The sequence below is a fragment of the Nilaparvata lugens genome, chromosome 4 (genome assembly GCF_014356525.2).
Source record: "Nilaparvata lugens isolate BPH chromosome 4, ASM1435652v1, whole genome shotgun sequence".
In the NCBI taxonomy this organism is placed as follows: Eukaryota; Metazoa; Arthropoda; class Insecta; order Hemiptera; family Delphacidae; genus Nilaparvata; species Nilaparvata lugens.
In genome coordinates, this window is record NC_052507.1 from 27,007,839 (window position 1) to 27,026,792 (window position 18,954).

The window sequence follows — 18,954 nt, forward strand, 5'->3', positions numbered from 1 at the left end:
GTAATGTGACGAATATAATAACACAAGACAATTTTTTTGACATAACCAGAAAGGTTGTCTGCCAGAAGTCGGTAGGTATCATATTATTATTTCACATCTAAATTTCATTTATATCTTCTACAAACACAAAAGTAATTCAAAAATTTACACTGAATAATATATTATGTGAAATTATTATAGACATTTCTATAATAATACAATTCAAGTATATCCTCATTCAAATACTCTATTAGAATATAATATGTATTGGTTACTCTTGAATTATATTGTGGGCCTATTGAGTTTGTGACTTATCATAGAGAAAGCATATCAAAGCATTCCTGTATCTTATTCTATATATCAGACACAAAGCTTCAAAATTTATTCAAGCACACTCACAACATACAGGTCTAATGTAAGAATAAATACTGTATAGCAATTTTAAATCAATTGCCTTATTACACACAAACAGACAGAGATAAATACACAAGAAATTGATATTAGTGATGTGGAAAAAGTGTTGAAGCTCCTTCCAACAATGGTTACCTAGTTAGTTAGCTTTGTAAGGGTGCGTGGGAAAGTTGCCATGAAGATGAAAGGAACCAGAAGGAAAAGTTGAAAATTTGCAAGGAAGCACACAATTTAGAAGCATCCTGTTTGTTAAAAAAACTTCGGAATTTATTTAAGCACACACGCAGCATAATATAAGAATGGAGAGCAATTTTGGAAATCTATAGAGATTTTACACACTAGAATGAATAAAAAAGCTGAACAATGAGGCGTATACTTCCAAAAATGGGAAAAGTACTCGTTCTCAATCCAGCTATAGAAACTAGGTTCTGTTATTTAATGTTTTAGCTATTTTGATACCTCTATTTGATATTCAGTTTTTTTTTCAATTTGTGAGCATAGATATATTTCAATATTTGATTATTTATAATATCAAATATCATATAGTTACGGTATTTGATGGAATGAATCTTGTCAGTTTTAATACTGAAAATGAAACTGTGTTAATTGTGAACGAAAAATCAGTTACATTATGAGTCATTTGTAAACTATAATGAATGATGAATGGAGAAAAAATTACTTTAATTCTTACATTATTTCCAAGATAATATTATACGAGAAGATATTTACAGAACAAGCATTAAACCCTTGGTCAACGATTGTCAGGGTGAGGTTTGTCATAAAAAATAAAAATTTGTCATTCCATACAAAATTAAACATTTTTGTTTTTCAGATACTTTACAAGAAAAAGTATTTTTAAATTATAATAATAAATTAAATATTTTTATTTATTATAATAATTATCGCGAAGAAGATCCACAATAAACGAACGGAAATTGTAGTTTGAGAAAAACAAGTGATAACTATAGGAAATCGATTCTTCTTGCTTTTGAGTTTTCAGGCAATAAAATGCTGGTTGATTACAACGGTACTACAAGTGAGTATAGATGATAGTTTCTATAATTTATTTTTATCATTATGATAAACATGATTTCTACTATAATCCAACACCTTTCTATGAGTATATTTGTAAATTTGTAAATTTGGTTATGTTATATTATTATTTGTTTATTATTATTAGTATAATATATTAATTAAATTTTGTTATGTGATATACCATAATCCTTCACTATTAGTAGTTTCATATTTATTGAAATGAATTATTCTTTTGAGAGCTGTCTCGTGATTGTTTCAAGGAATGCATTTTATGTGAAGTGCATTTTTGGAGGTAGGCTACCCTGAAATCTGTCTGGTGATTGTTTGAATGAACTGTGAGTGAGTTGCGTGCATACTGACCATGGGGAAGTTGGCTCCACCGTCCTGCAGGAGGTCTGCAGCGGCCTCCAGGGAGGCTGCGTGTTCGAGCTCACATTGACGACGCTGCTTCTGCATGTTGTCACGGTGCATGTCCGAGCGTGACGCGTAGTTCACCAGTGCAAACTCCAGCAGCGCGCCAAACACAAACGTCAGGCACACGCCTGTCCACACGTCAATCGCCTAAAGACACACATCAATGAATAAAGCCTCTATTAGAATCAAAGTCAATCGCCTACACACACATGAATGGATTAATTCATCAGAATCAACAGTTCCAAGACATAGATTCATATAGTAGTTTCCAAAGAAAATTGACTTTAATGTAATAAAAAAATTTTATTATTCTAATAATCTTATTGAATCTAGAATGATCCAATATTCTTCTTGAATATTTTCTAGATGCAGTCTTGTATAATAATTCATAAAGTGAAACTGTCGAAAGTAAAGCAAAGTCAGATTTGATCAATATTAATAGCTTACACACACTAATGAGTAAATCATGATCGAAGTCACAAATCACATTGAAGTGGGTGTGTTTATTGAACAAACTGCGATATAATATTTGCAAAATTTAGCATTTCGAGAATCATTACTGCTCATGCATTTTGAATCATAATATATTATGAGATATACTATCACATTCTTATTCAATTAAGAAAATAAGAAAGAATCTCCAATAATGCAAAAAATTGTTCTTGAATCTTGGAGAAATAATTCTTGTGATAAACCCTAAAAAACTACTGGAATACTAGTGGAATGAATAACTTCAGTTGACATAATGAGTCCAAATGTTGACCAATGGCAATGGAGGATGAACAAGCAAATAAAACCTACATGCACATTACAAATCACTTTGAGTTTCACCAAAAAATAGTCTTGTAATGGAAATTGATAGTGACTTTACTAAATTTCTTCAATGATTTTTTTGCTTGAAAAAAAGAATAAAAGATTATTTGATTCCATATCACAGCCGTGTTAGACTATCAATATTTGATATTTGATAGCCTAAATGATAACCATCGAAGATTTCACCATAAATATGACTGTGTAATTAGCCTCTTTCCTTGCAATTACGTATCAAAGTTGTTGAGTCTTTATGTAAATTGTAAGGCCAGCCAAACGGTTCAAATTGTAGCGAAATAGCATTTTCCCCGAGGCTTGACCATTTTTCACACCTTATCTATTGACAGAGAATGTTTATGCTCATTTTGATAATATTTCCAAAGATTTGCAGAAAAACTTGAGAAGTGCGACTTCATGAGCATGTGAACGTGGAAGCAATGGCAATCCAGCTGCTCAACGTGCATGGAGGAAGAAGACTCCAACGCACAAAGCCACACGAATTAGTTTAGTGCTAAGGTGTTCAAATGGAAGTGCAAAGGCAGAACACTGTATCCTTTCATGCTAAAAATAATCTTCAATTTAATCCTTGACCAATATAGAAGGCTTAACCAATGGGTTTTACCTTCACAAACTATATTCTTATCAATTTAAGTCAAAATAGAATAGCTTATCAGTCTTTAACTAGTTGCTATAAAAAAATTGATAATATAAATTTACTAATGATTGGCATTAACGTTCTTGGTGAGGGCTACTCGTATTTATCTGAAAATAAAAAATCAAAGTACCCTTTTTTAAAAATTTATTTTTATTACTCACAACCTGCTTTTGCCATATTTAAGTGGGTGAATCCACTCAGTAATTAAAAAACGTTACTTTGATTTTTTTTATTTTCATATAATTATTGGCATATATTGTGTGGTGTGACAGTACCTTAGTGTAAGAGACAGGCGGGAGGGATGCGTTGATGCCGGAAGTCTGCGTGGCCATGGTGAGGAGGGTGGTGACGCCGAGGGAGACACGCGCAGGCACGGCACTCTGGTCCAACCAGAACGAGACCCACGACACGATGACCAGCATGCAGCACGGAATGTAGATCTGGATCAGGTAGTAGCTGAACTCGCGCTTGAACAGCAGGTCCACTTTCAGGCAACTGTACTCACCTGCACACACACATACACCAAACACATCACACACACATTCCTACTCAAACAATATCTTCCTAATAGTAATTCAACACATTTTCACTGTTACAGTATCCTTGAATAGTCTGTGCTGAGAGATATTGCATTTTTTGTAATTAGCAGCTCATCTGAAAATCAATAATCCAGTAACAACATCCAGTAACAACATCCAGTAACATGATAAAAAATAGTTTAATACTGTAACCTGAAGCAATATTGATTTGATATTATTGGAATATTCATATATATATATTTTTTTCTGGATTATTGATGACAGTGCCATCAATATTTGAGTCGCCATTAAATACCGTAGTAGTAGCATGATAATCGATTGATGCCAGTCTATTAATTTCGAATATGAAAATATTACTCCAGACTATAGGACTATTTTTTGATCGATAATCATTTGTGCAGGTATCGTAGTTTTTGTCTAATTTTGTGGGGTAATAATGCCTAACATTGCAGATTAAGTAAATTTCTTGATAGTCACTGTATAATGTACAAAAAGGTTTACAATATTTTGTTGAGGTCCATTATGATAAAGACTTTTCTTAACAAATTGGATATTTGGCTGAGTGAAAATCCTTTTTATGACATTGAGGAATTCTTTGAGCATCCAGATATAATTATTTAGTGTTAATTATCGGAAGTGCTGATATGGTATAGGTATCACTAATTTGTTGTTTCAATCAATTCTGTTATTCAATTCCGAATTTTATTGTCTGTCCTATTGTTAATTCTTATTTTTTTATTTTATTTTGTTTAAATTCTATTTATCTTCGTTGTTATTCACCTCAGCTTTAGACTAAAATGACTATATACTCCGTTTTCATGACTTTGTCAATACATGTATTATTTTGAACAACAATAAAAACGTTTGATATGATTTGATTCAATTAATCTATCCAGGTACACGCTTATCAATTAGTATTAAGCAACACAGTAGTATTGAGACCAAAGGATAGGTATTTCCGTGTTTAAAATGATGCTCGTAGAAAATTTGGTTCATGTGACATTCCTTTTCATTTCCTTTTACCTCTCTCTATTTCTGAAATGAGTGAAATAGGAAAAAGGAATTTCAAATTACGTAAAAACCGCATTAAACATGAGATAAAATCTTTACGAGTGTCATCATTTTTTTTTATATTCTTGGCTTTATTTTCAATGTAGATGGGAGAAAATAGTCGATTTTTTCCAACAATAGTCTATGATATAGATATCGCTATCAAAATCACCTCAAGCATATCAAGCAATATCCATGAGATTAATGAGTTAAACAAATATAATAATTATACGAGTTGATGGGAATTATGAGTTGATGTTATCATCAATGCCGCTATAATGAAGAGCAGACAGACTACATTACCTGTGTTTGTTTTGCTGTTGCAGTAGTCGGTTAAAAACTTTTCAAGAGTGAATCTTGGAAGATGCAGATTCTTGACGACCTGCACCGGATCGCCTTCTTTCCATAAGAATACCAAGTCATCTGTCGTCCAACCATCTACACAACACAATCTCCTCTTATTTTCGAACTTTATTGCATAAATCTAATTAAATTTATAATACAATGTATCTTATCTACAATATATTTTGAAAGACGATTTTTGATTTATTTATATTATTTACGGAAAGTCATTCACAAATTAAATTCCATCTTCCAGCCCTTGATACTGTACCGTATATACTTAACAAGTTTTCAATGGACAAATGGATTTAAAGCATATCAATCAATTAATAATTATTTATTACAGGAAAGGTGTTTTCAGTAGAATTACAGATTTTTATTTTTTCTTTTCTTGTTTTAAGTTCAATGAATTATTGTGGAGTGACTATCAACAATTATCATCAATTGATGATGACCACCCTTTATTTTTCCTGTTCTTAAATATGTTACCGTATTTCTTGAGTGAAATCAATAGATACTCCTTCAAAAAATATGTGTTGGCTTTTAATATTTTTAAGAAAAAATATTGTGGAGTATTTAGATTTCCGAAATACATTTGCGAATTTGAGAAAAAAAGGATTAATTAGTATATCAGAGTCCTATTTCTTGTGAATTTATATGAATCGATCATTATGATATCTAGATTATAGACACTTGAAATGATATTATTGAGTACGGTACCATACCTAATAATAAATTATTTTTGATTCTATAATTGTAGCAGGAAATCAAGATCTTGTGGAAATTTCAAAACACAACTTTATGTTGATTGCAGATATTCAATGCATGATATTGAAGTCTTTAACACAGAATATAATATCTTTTACTACAACGACAATATAACGTGCACTTACAGCTGGCCATTCTTAGTGAGCAGACTTGTCGATCAAGTGGATAGAGTTTGAGATTCATGGGACACGATAGAGTCAAAGATATTCTGAAACAAATGGTTTTATGAGAAATATGATGAAAATGCTTATACAAGTTTGATGCTCAAAAGTTCCTCACGATAATTTTGGAATTACTGGATGAAAAAATTAATATTCTAGAATAAGAATTCAATTAGACAGAAGCCTTCACCTGATATTTTAGAATACATCTTGCTACAAAATACTCATCGTTCAATTTTGAGAGATTCCTCCAATAGGGAAATAAAGTGCTATTGAGCATACAATACTCAATAATAAATTAGAAACTATCATGTGATATTTTTATTTGAATTCTCATTCTACAATTATTATTCTTCATGCATAAAAATCTGTAGTTTTGAAAACAGAAAAGATACAAATCTATTATTGTTACAATAATTCTTTCTACTTTGTTCCAAATATTTAACAAATTCAGAGACGTTTGAGCAATTTGACATCCATTAGAATCTGATGCCAATAAAAATGAACTTTTATCAAAAACTGAATCAAATTGTTTAAAACTGTCAACAATCACAATAAGCAAAAATATCAAAGAGGATTAGCTTCAGGTATGCCTATAGTCAGCAATTAATAGGTAGTAGACTAGTACTATATTATCCATTTTACTATATATAGGTACTAAGATTGTGACTCACCGAATACTGTATAGGACGGATCCATACGGGAAGATGCGGATGTATACATTCGGCATGATAATATTGTGGAAATGGCCTTCTTTCTCATTGGAGAAAAACAGATCTGGCATCCAGACTCTGTTGGCCTCAGTCAGTGTTAAGTATTTGATTTTACCTGAAAACACAAGGGATTATCAATTATCAATTACAAGAGAAAATATATTTCACCGAACTCCTTCTTTCTCCAAAGTGTTTCACTTAAACTTAAAATGAATTAGAACTCCTAGCGTATAATAAACGGGGATATTATAAGAAATTTGAATTCTTTCAATTTCAAATTACTGTGAAAGATAAACTCAGGTCTGGTATCAGATTTAATTAGATAAGCCAACTAATAATATGCTAGAGGAATGGATGCTATTGAGAGCTAATGCATGGAAATTTTTAATGTTTTTTCCTTGAAAATCTTTTTGTTTTTTTACATTGGATGAATGGATATTATCTCTAGTACAATGTTTGAATCAACTCTTTGAAGTCTTAATAATAGGAGCTCAAGAGCAGTCACAAGGAAACAATAATTTATTAGTTCATCCATGTGTGAGTTTTTTCTTTGTGAATAATGAGTGCGTAATAATTATATAGTTTACACCTGGATGATTTTATAAGTCTTTCATTCTTTTCGATTATGTGAAGTTCATTCTTATGCAGTGAGGGAAACTTAAAACGATCATAATTTTTTTCTTGATAATGCTTATAAGAAAATGCTTATTGAGATTTGTGAAAATTCTATATCTGTAGGCTAACTAAATCACATCCTCAATAGGAAAATGTAACAGAGTTATTTAATCTTCCATCAAAACATTTTACAGTCACCCTCATTTGTATTTGTATGGAAAATTTGATTTGGAATATATCTCCAATGCAAACTTATTGCATAAAGACATTTTTCTTATTAGAAAAACCGATTATTAAATTCATTCTATAGTTTCAAATTTCACATTAGCTAAACAATCTTACCTCCAAAATCATTGAATTTAAGTCTTTCGTCTAACCATTGTTCTCTGAATGTCAGCTGTACACTGTATTCCTGTAAACAATAAGCTAGTCAAGTAAACAATTCAACCTTTTTTCAACAATAAGAAATTATCCTTTTGACACCAGAACACTTTGAAAAGAGTTACTGATTGGTATGTATTGGTGTATCAGAATTGGTAGATCAAGCTAAAATTTACAAATCACAAAGAAAGAATCGTTCATCATCAGTATAAAAATTGATCATGTTCTATCTACATTACGAGATAGTTGTTATTTTCATGAAGAATTGATAATTTAAATAATTTGGTATGATGTTGGAACTGCTGCTGCATAGCAGTATTGCTGGATTTCTGATCTTGTAAGTTTATAGAGTTTGACGAGTTTATACATTTTATGAAAAATTCTTCATGGTTTATTTTTTCATTAAATCAATCAATGATTTGTTTTTCTGGAGCTCTCTGAACAGGTTGTTTTTATTGATAATCCAATAGAAACCTATGGAATACAATTCAGAAACATAATTGTATATTAAAATAGTCCGGAATGTAATTATCAATTTAAATAAAAAGATCCATAGCCTATTCATTTGTACAAATAAATTCTATAGTAAATCGTCAAGTACGGTAGTGACTTTCGGACCCAATTCTAATCCCACATGTAGGGTATGGAAATAAGATCGCTTGCAATCAATCCTCATTGCTCATCTTACTAATGTTGCCAATTCCCAACGGGCGTGCAGCGAAATTGATATCTTGACAGCACTGAAATTGATCGCGTATTGAACGAAAGCAATCGAATTTGATGTATGTGGCCTGCTTTTTCACTGTCAAATCTTTCAACGCAATTTCCACACTAAATGTACACGAGTGACAGAGCTAAGGATAGCAAAAGACATCAACTCGATTGATATGTGTTTTGTCTGCAGGTGATCTATGTACAAAATAAACACGCCATTACTTAAACTCTATTCAAATTTGCTATTTTAACACGAAATTCATCTATTTTTATGCATGTTATTTGAGATTTTATAGGCAAGTAGTGCAGCTATAGAATACTTGAGCATTCTGAACCTTTCGATATCATAATTATGTACATAATTGTTTTCAATCGATCTCATTTATTTCTAATATATAAAATCTATCAAAATGACTGAACTGTCATAGCTCAAAGTATCTTTTAATAGCTCATAGAAGCTACATAGAGCTCCATCAATTTTCAATATCTACTTAATGAGTAAGATGATCATCAATGAGTACCGTACATTTTCATTGCACTGATTGATGAATTAAGAGTTCACACCTCTACCTATTTTGATTTCTTCAAGACCTATCTGAAGAAATATTGAGAAGTTTTGTGATTTTAAATAACAATCGTCTTAAATAAAGCGTTACATTCTCAACACAAAAATGTGCTATAGTTTTTTTAGAAGATTTAAATTTTTTCAGATTCAAATGACTATATATATATTATATTTAGACTGTGTATCGAAATAAAGAAATGCGAAGAGAGCTACTTAAGTAATCTACTAGAAATCATAAGCTTGCGAATAAGACAATCTCTTAATAAAAGGATTTCTTTTGAAAAGTTGCAGTTTTCTATAAGAACCAATAATATCAAATTGTTTATTTTTCTTGGAAAGAAAAATGTTTTATAATTCTATCAATAAAATTATGCTCTGTGGTTAGTAGAAAATAATCTTGACATTACTGGTTAGAATATTGTTGGAAACTCCTTTAGACGTCATCAATGAAAAGGATATTCTTAATACTTGATAAGTAGGCCTTTAGTAAATACTCACTCCACTATCTCAGGAAATGAGATGGGATAAGTGACCTTGTAATAGAGTAGTTTCTATGAAATATGTGCAATGGATATCAATAAAATTTGAAAATACATTATATTTTTTCAAACTATACTAACAATTCCAAAGATGATAGAGAATGGTAGGATATTCAGATAATAATATTAGATTAAGGGATTTGAAGAGGATTATAAAAGTCATAATAAATTCTCTTCCAAACAACTGTGAGAGCCTGCTACATTATAAAGAACAAAAAATAAGATAATAATGCATGAAATATGCTTAAGGAATAATAATGTGAAGGGAGTTTGTGCAATTGCTGAACTGCTGCATATTAATATCAAACTTGAAAACTGAAGTGTTCGATTATTCATTACAGGAAATAATATAGACACTCAATTGAGAAGAAAGTTTTGTGGAAAGTGATGAATTTTAAAATTTGAACAGGAATAAAACGGATTTGAATAACTTCATACAAAGATAAGTTATTTGTAATAAGATTAGATAAGTGAGTGTTTAGGATTTCTTACTGTGTTTATCAAAATACTTCTTTGGTGAGTTTTTTGGATGTATAACTTGTGTTCACATTGATGATTGATGCCTTTTTACAAGCTACCAACAAAGTACATTTCTATGACTAAAATATTACATTGATCTTACTAGTTATCAACCCATTAGTTAGATGCAATTAAGATGGAAGAAAAGTTTCATTTTAGAAATTAAATTCTCCTTATTTGATTGTATCATCATAGTTTTAGCTCACACTTCATTCTAATTAAATTATGTTTTTAAAAATACTAGCTTCGAAGCTCAATAAAAATAATATTGTTGGATTTATTATCGGCCCTTATGGGTTCCAAGGGCTTCGTTGTTATCAATAAAGTTAAAATCCATGCAAAACTTAGATTTGGAATATTGATAGAATTTAAAAAGCAATTCCAAGACTCACCCTTTTTTAGAGCAAGAATCGATCTTTTCAAGAAAATAATTTGCACAGGATAAATATATTTATCAACGAAAAATGATACAGAAACTCAGATTGAGTTTCATGAGATATTTTTGATGGCGAATATCTCGAAAACCGTCCATTTTACAGAAAATTTACAAGAGACAAAAAAGTTAGCAAATTTTTTCACGATTCCAATGATACCTAATTTATTAAGATTGGTCGAAGAATAACAGAGAAATTAATTTTTTCGTACTGCATGCATGACCACTTTTCACCATTAAAGATCAATATTAATTTTTTTATAATTTCATGAAAACCGTTCTTATTACAGAAATATACAAGAATAACTTTCCTCCAAATTTTATTTTACATTGAAAAATATTAATTTCACTCAAATCGGTTCACTGATACTAATGCAGCAATTGCTCAAAATGCCGTCCTTCAACTTGATTACACAGTCTGCACCTTTCAATCATGGACCGTCGAACTGCTATAAAAGCATTTTCATCATCTTGAATGGCACCTGCTGCAGCAACCACTCTTGCCACAAGGTCTTCTTCGTTTTCTACTGGCGTGCTGTAAACAAGGTCTTTCATATGGCCCCAGAAAAAAAATCTAAAGGGTTGAGGTCAGGTGAACGTGCGGGCCACGGTACTGGTCCACCCCGCCCAATCCACCGCTGACGATAGGTCATGTTCAGAAAGTCCGTAACAACATTTCCGAAATGAGCAGGGGCACCATCATGTTGAAACCAAATATTATATCTGTTTGCAAGAGGCACATCTTCCAAAAGTTCTGGTAGTATGTCTCTTAAAAAGTAATGTACGTGGGAGAATTCAGACGATTAGGAAGAATGTATGGTCCAATCACGCGATTACCTAAGATACCCGTCCAAACATTCAGCGAAAATCTATGCTGATAACCACGCACTTTGACCTCATGAGGATTGTCTAAGGCCCAGACGTGACTGTTGCGAGAGTTGAAGATTCCTTCTCTTGTAAAGCTGGACTCATCGGTAAATAACACATTTTCTAGAAAATTTGGTTGGATAATGTCTTGCTGAAGAAACCAACGGGCACAGTTTACTCTTGGCTCATAGTCGCGTTCAACCAATGAGTGAACTTTTTGAAAGCGGAAGGGGTGAAGTCTTTCCTTGTTTAGTACACGCCACACAGAAGAAGCACTTGAATTGATTTGCTTTGCAACTGCTCTCGTACTCGTTCTAGGATTGAAATCGAATTTCTGCAATACTTCCTCTTCAAAAGCAACATTTCGAACTGCTCGAGGCCTACCAGCAATTACCCTGTTCCGTTCAAATGAACCAACTTCTCTCAGCCGATTGTGAGTTCTTGTGAACACCTTGTCGGAAGGGAGACGGCGGTTTGGAAATGCAGCTGCATACATTCTTCTTGCTTCGGTCGCATTGCCAAGAGCTGCTCCATACATGAAGTGAATATCGGTGTACTCCAGCGAACTAAATTCCATTACAATAATTAAATATTTGATGGCGAATATCTCGAAAACCGTCCATTTTACAGAAAATTTACAAGAGACAAAAAAGTTAGCAAATTTTTTCACGATTCCAATGATACCTAATTTATTAAGATTGGTCGAAGAATAACAGAGAAATTAATTTTTTCGTACTGCATGCATGACCACTTTTCACCATTAAAGATCAATATTAATTTTTTTTATAATTTCATGAAAACCGTTCTTATTACAGAAATATACAAGAATAACTTTCCTCCAAATTTTATTTTACATTGAAAAATATTAATTTCACTCAAATCGGTTCACTGATACTAATGCAGCAATTGCTCAAAATGCCGTCCTTCAACTTGATTACACAGTCTGCACCTTTCAATCATGGACCGTCGAACTGCTATAAAAGCATTTTCATCATCTTGAATGGCACCTGCTGCAGCAACCACTCTTGCCACAAGGTCTTCTTCGTTTTCTACTGGCGTGCTGTAAACAAGGTCTTTCATATGGCCCCAGAAAAAAAATCTAAAGGGTTGAGGTCAGGTGAACGTGCGGGCCACGGTACTGGTCCACCCCGCCCAATCCACCGCTGACGATAGGTCATGTTCAGAAAGTCCGTAACAACATTTCCGAAATGAGCAGGGGCACCATCATGTTGAAACCAAATATTATATCTGTTTGCAAGAGGCACATCTTCCAAAAGTTCTGGTAGTATGTCTCTTAAAAAGTAATGTACGTGGGAGAATTCAGACGATTAGGAAGAATGTATGGTCCAATCACGCGATTACCTAAGATACCCGCCCAAACATTCAGCGAAAATCTATGCTGATAACCACGCACTTTGACCTCATGAGGATTGTCTAAGGCCCAGACGTGACTGTTGCGAGAGTTGAAGATTCCTTCTCTTGTAAAGCTGGACTCATCGGTAAATAACACATTTTCTAGAAAATTTGGTTGGATAATGTCTTGCTGAAGAAACCAACGGGCACAGTTTACTCTTGGCTCATAGTCGCGTTCAACCAATGAGTGAACTTTTTGAAAGCGGAAGGGGTGAAGTCTTTCCTTGTTTAGTACACGCCACACAGAAGAAGCACTTGAATTGATTTGCTTTGCAACTGCTCTCGTACTCGTTCTAGGATTGAAATCGAATTTCTGCAATACTTCCTCTTCAAAAGCAACATTTCGAACTGCTCGAGGCCTACCAGCAATTACCCTGTTCCGTTCAAATGAACCAACTTCTCTCAGCCGATTGTGAGTTCTTGTGAACACCTTGTCGGAAGGGAGACGGCGGTTTGGAAATGCAGCTGCATACATTCTTCTTGCTTCGGTCGCATTGCCAAGAGCTGCTCCATACATGAAGTGAATATCGGTGTACTCCAGCGAACTAAATTCCATTACAATAATTAAATATTTGTGTAGAAGCAACGTAAGAAAATATTGAAACTGGAAATTTAAGATAGAAATAAGACCTAGGAAACGTGAGACTAAGAAATAGGAAGCACTACATCTGGTTCTTTACTTTTAATGAAACAACAATACTTTTACAAGACAAACATTATCATCTGAAAACCATTGTAAAATCATCTGTTTGCCCATATGGAGCCATACCGAGTTTCAAAGCTTCATCTTAAATACATCTGGAATTAAAAAATTAATATTGATCTTTAAATGGTGAAAAGTGGTCATGCATGCAGTACGAAAAAAATTAATTTCTCTGTTATTCTTCGACCAATCTTAATAAATTAGGTATCATTGGAATCGTGAAAAAATTTGCTAACTTTTTTGTCTCTTGTAAATTTTCTGTAAAATGGACGGTTTTCGAGATATTCGCCATCAAAATTTAAAATGGCCGCCATTTTGAAAAATTTCAACGAAAAATTTTTTTTTATTTTTTATAGTTGAGTCTTTATAGCATAAATATTCATGCCAAATTTCAGATCAATACAACATTTCGTTCTTGAGATTTTTACATATAGTTCAGTGCAACAATAATGAGAATAGCTTGCATTGTTGAAGCGTAATATGAATTTATTTGTACGGTATGTGAGCCAAGGCGAAATGTGTTGTAAATAATGTGCAGATTCAAGCGTGCTGCTCTAGAAAGAGTTTACCAGAGTGTTGATTGTAATTACATAGCTGTATTATTTGTCAGTTGTTTGAAAAATGTGTGCAACTACAAAGTTTTGTTCTAGTGTGTTGAATTGAATATTTCAAAGCTGAATACTCTGGCTTATATCAGTAAAAAATGATACAACGATGAATTAATATACAATACAATGGAGAATTCAATCAAGAAATGTCAATTATCTGTGAGCCCTCCATTGTTGAATGCTTTCTAAAAACGAATGAAATGAATGATTATCGAATAAATTCGAGTACAGATTCTTGCGTTGAAAAGGATGAAATTAAAAACAATCAAGTTTCCTTGCTAAAATAAATAGAAAACAAACAGCACACACCATCAATATTAGAATACCTACGAAATCAATAAATCTGGATTATGTTTGTAAAAGCTCATTTCTATTGAATAATAGCACTTCATAGGCTTCAAATTTACACATAGACAAAAATCAGGGATTGGAAAGCCTAGAGGAATGTTAAGATATAGCCTATCAAATGATAAGAAATCTGATAAAAATATAGAGAGTTTGTAAAAATTCTCATAGAAAAAGTTTCAGATAGTTCGGTTATTAGAGAACGATCTGTTTGTGCAAAAACGTTCAATAACTATTAGATTTCTTGCAACAACCGAACATATAGCTTTGCGATATTACATACAATATCAAAAACGTATGAAATATTTACAAAAAGAATCATGTGAGGTGAACAATTGCATTCGAAGATGAATGAAAAAGGACGAATGAGAATTTATGATCTGTAATCAATCAACTTCCTTATTGATAGGATCATAATAATTTGTACAAAAAAATATACAGTAATATAAATTAAAATCATATTTCTTATTTCAATGTGAAGGGAGGACATTCCAACAGAGCTTGATGAAGCTTTAGAATTCATGTTAGCTATTTTTATCTCCTTAAAATAGTTTTGAACAGAAATGCTTCTAAGCATTCATTTTCATCCTTTCTTTTTCTTAAATAGGATATTCTTGCACATTTTTTTTCTAGCGGATTAAAACTTTTCCAATGCCTTTTCAGAATGGGTTTATCAAGCTGACTGAAAATCACACAATCGAGTCTCATAATAACTCAGAGAATAAAATGAACTTTATTCAATTGAAATCTGACTCACAATATTATGGTCTGTACAGAGTTAATCTATGGTCTGTATACAATCTATTAAAAAACAACACATATTAAATATATTGGAAAAACAAAACACTCAGTATTTCAAATAAATATTGGTTAAATTTGTACATATAACTGATCGATAAAAGTGCGGGTGGATTTTGATGAGAAGGTACCGTGGGGCTAGCAGAAGATTACTTTAAAATTGTATTTTCTACGATGTTCAAGTATTTCTATACCAATACCTTTACAGTTTTTATACAGGTAAAGGTGAGTTGTTGAAAATATTCAGGGGTGTCCACAGAGTAGGGGAGAGGAGTTTCAAAAACTATTTTGCTCATAACCACCCTTCTCGTGGCACACGCTACACAAATGATTACATAATTAATAGCCAGTCTGAGATAATACAGTAACAATCACTGAATTACCTACAATCAAAATCGGAGATTCCTAATCCAATTGAACGAAATGAGCACTGCTGGGAATATTCAAAATAGCAATAGCAATTTCACTTCAAATTAAGATCAGTTCAGAAAAGGTACTTGAGTAAAGACAGTGAGAATAATTATTATTCATCTTTACACACAACATATTTTTTTCTGTATTTAGAAAATACATCTGAAATATACCTGCTTCTATATTTAGTTTGGATAATTTACAGAATAAGTTTTGAGAATCAATGTGAAGCGCAAAATCGATTACCCTAGTCGAAATGCTGCATACATGTTTCACATGTCAATACTATACCCTGCCCTGATGTGAAGCGCACCGTGATAGTCCATGTTCACAAAAATGAATCATTGTGATAAAGTGAAATATGATTTTCCACTTACAAATGTTAATTATATTCTTTGTAGCAATGTTTGAATTATTTAAATTTCATTTTCCAAAACAACTATTTGCAACGTAGTAGAGACAAATTTCAAAGATAAACAATGTACATGAGATTTTTACATATAGTTCAGTGCAACAATAATGAGAATAGCTTGCATTGTTGAAGCGTAATATGAATTTATTTGTACGGTATGTGAGCCAAGGCGAAATGTGTTGTAAATAATGTGCAGATTCAAGCGTGCTGCTCTAGAAAGAGTTTACCAGAGTGTTGATTGTAATTACATAGCTGTATTATTTGTCAGTTGTTTGAAAAATGTGTGCAACTACAAAGTTTTGTTCTAGTGTGTTGAATTGAATATTTCAAAGCTGAATACTCTGGCTTATATCAGTAAAAAATGATACAACGATGAATTAATATACAATACAATGGAGAATTCAATCAAGAAATGTCAATTATCTGTGAGCCCTCCATTGTTGAATGCTTTCTAAAAACGAATGAAATGAATGATTATCGAATAAATTCGAGTACAGATTCTTGCGTTGAAAAGGATGAAATTAAAAACAATCAAGTTTCCTTGCTAAAATAAATAGAAAACAAACAGCACACACCATCAATATTAGAATACCTACGAAATCAATAAATCTGGATTATGTTTGTAAAAGCTCATTTCTATTGAATAATAGCACTTCATAGGCTTCAAATTTACACATAGACAAAAATCAGGGATTGGAAAGCCTAGAGGAATGTTAAGATATAGCCTATCAAATGATAAGAAATCTGATAAAAATATAGAGAGTTTGTAAAAATTCTCATAGAAAAAGTTTCAGATAGTTCGGTTATTAGAGAACGATCTGTTTGTGCAAAAACGTTCAATAACTATTAGATTTCTTGCAACAACCGAACATATAGCTTTGCGATATTACATACAATATCAAAAACGTATGAAATATTTACAAAAAGAATCATGTGAGGTGAACAATTGCATTCGAAGATGAATGAAAAAGGACGAATGAGAATTTATGATCTGTAATCAATCAACTTCCTTATTGAGAAGGATTTCACTTTCATAAAATTGGTTAAGATATTTTTACCGTTTACTTGTCTCATTTAATAAATATACTATTATAAATGTCACAATTTAATAAGCTTCCTCAACGTAGAAGCTATTTTGAATTAAACTCATAGGAACCAATGATTGTTGTGTATTGAACAAATTAAATTTGATAAGTTTCCAAAATCAGTTTCAAGTTTATTGCTTAGTTTACTTTCTGATACGGTTAAATAGAAATGGTTCAACTAGGTTCACTAGGTTCAACGAAACATCAGATATTTCAGTGAATTTTTTTCTAAGGCCCAGAAATAGTCTATTGCGACATTGTGATATTCAAAAATTGTGGGAATTGATCACTATTGAATGATTTAAGGAAGTTATTGATTCGAAATTATTCAGAATTGCCTTAGTTGGACCAAGTTAGTTAGTCAGGACGAAGAGTTAGCCTCAGTTAAGACTATCAACTTGAAATGATTTGATGAATAGTGCAGTTCTCTAAATACTGTTGAAATTTAGAGAAATATTTGAGGAATTTGCATAAAAATTTTATTCATTAAAAATGATATGAGAACATCAATGTCCAAATGAATATATTCTGTTGGAGGAGGTGTAGAAGATCCACTTTTAAAGAGTATGTAGCCTAGTTACTCTTTGAAAACTTCGATAATCCATTAAGAGAAGTACGAAATTCTCAATTATTAATTAGAGAAGTTTAGCCTATTAGAGAAGTTGCCAAACATCAATTATTCATTAGCTATTTACAAAACAGAATCAAGATAGCATTCAAACATTTTGTTTCATTTATAATAGGTACTTTATATTCAAATATTCCATGGACCATAATAAAAATATATTATTTACAGATATTGCAATATGTACAGAAACAAACAGTGATACTTGAAAAATAATAATATGACAGGGGGTAAAAAACATTTATTTCTGTAGCACACATATTTATACACTTCCATATCGTTCTCTTCTGTAGGAATTTTTCATAATATAAAAATAACTCTTTGAAATAACAAATATATATTGACAGGACAAAAAGTAAGATATTTGTTTGGACAACATACATTATTAATATTGATCATTATTTATTAGGCTTGTGTTATGACGTCACCATTTCTCACTCACCATTTTGTAATCGTCAATTTTGCTGATGGAACGCAGAAAAATGTTGACACGAACAATAGTGTGTTTGCCTGCTGTGGTTGGCGAGCGACAAAGGAAACAGAAAGATCAGAGACTATCAGCGACAAGCAGCAAAATGACGCAATTCTCATTTCAAAATGAAACTGATAACAAGTTCTGGTTCAAAACAAACATAAAATATTAGCCATCGATGTTGATTCGTCATCATTGTTATTACACAACATGACATTAACATTAGTGATCATTTCAATGATTGTTACAAACGTGATACATTACATGAACTCAACATGATACTTAGATGAAGTATGATACGGTATAGTACAAACACCAATCAAAAGCAGTGAATAATCTGTGAATTGAAGTATGGTTGTAAGGGAAGGAGGGAAGTAAGTGCTAGATCATACTGATTATGAGTAATAGAGTCTGGAAAATATATTATATAATGTTCTTTATATGTTTCTATTTACGATAACTATTTATGCAGTGATCAATGGAAAATAGGCTAATACAACTTCTACAATAATATTGTTGGATTGATTCAGATTGTATTGGTGATCAGTGGGTAGATTGATACATGACAAAGA

The 18,954-nt window shown here is 32.0% G+C and overlaps 1 protein-coding gene across 11 annotated transcripts in view; it reads right to left on the reverse strand.

Annotated features, from left to right (window-relative positions):
- The window catches only part of LOC111045361 (glutamate-gated chloride channel), a 140,006-nt gene that overhangs the window by 8,157 nt on the left and 112,895 nt on the right, over positions 1 to 18,954 (reverse strand). For 6 of the 11 annotated variants that reach the window (XM_039427233.1, XM_039427235.1, XM_039427230.1 and 3 more), the window contains 6 exons: positions 7,835 to 7,904; positions 6,839 to 6,992; positions 6,129 to 6,211; positions 5,197 to 5,331; positions 3,580 to 3,809; positions 1,786 to 1,986 (listed from right to left, as the gene is read on the reverse strand). In XM_039427233.1, coding sequence (XP_039283167.1) covers positions 1,786 to 1,986; positions 3,580 to 3,809; positions 5,197 to 5,331; positions 6,129 to 6,211; positions 6,839 to 6,992; positions 7,835 to 7,904 — 873 coding nt within the window. Of the gene's footprint in view, positions 1 to 1,785; positions 1,987 to 3,579; positions 3,810 to 5,196; positions 5,332 to 6,128; positions 6,212 to 6,838; positions 6,993 to 7,834; positions 7,905 to 18,352; positions 18,424 to 18,954 lie in introns of all 11 variants that reach the window. The other 5 variants (XM_039427232.1, XM_039427225.1, XM_039427229.1 and 2 more) reach the window with 2 other exon arrangements.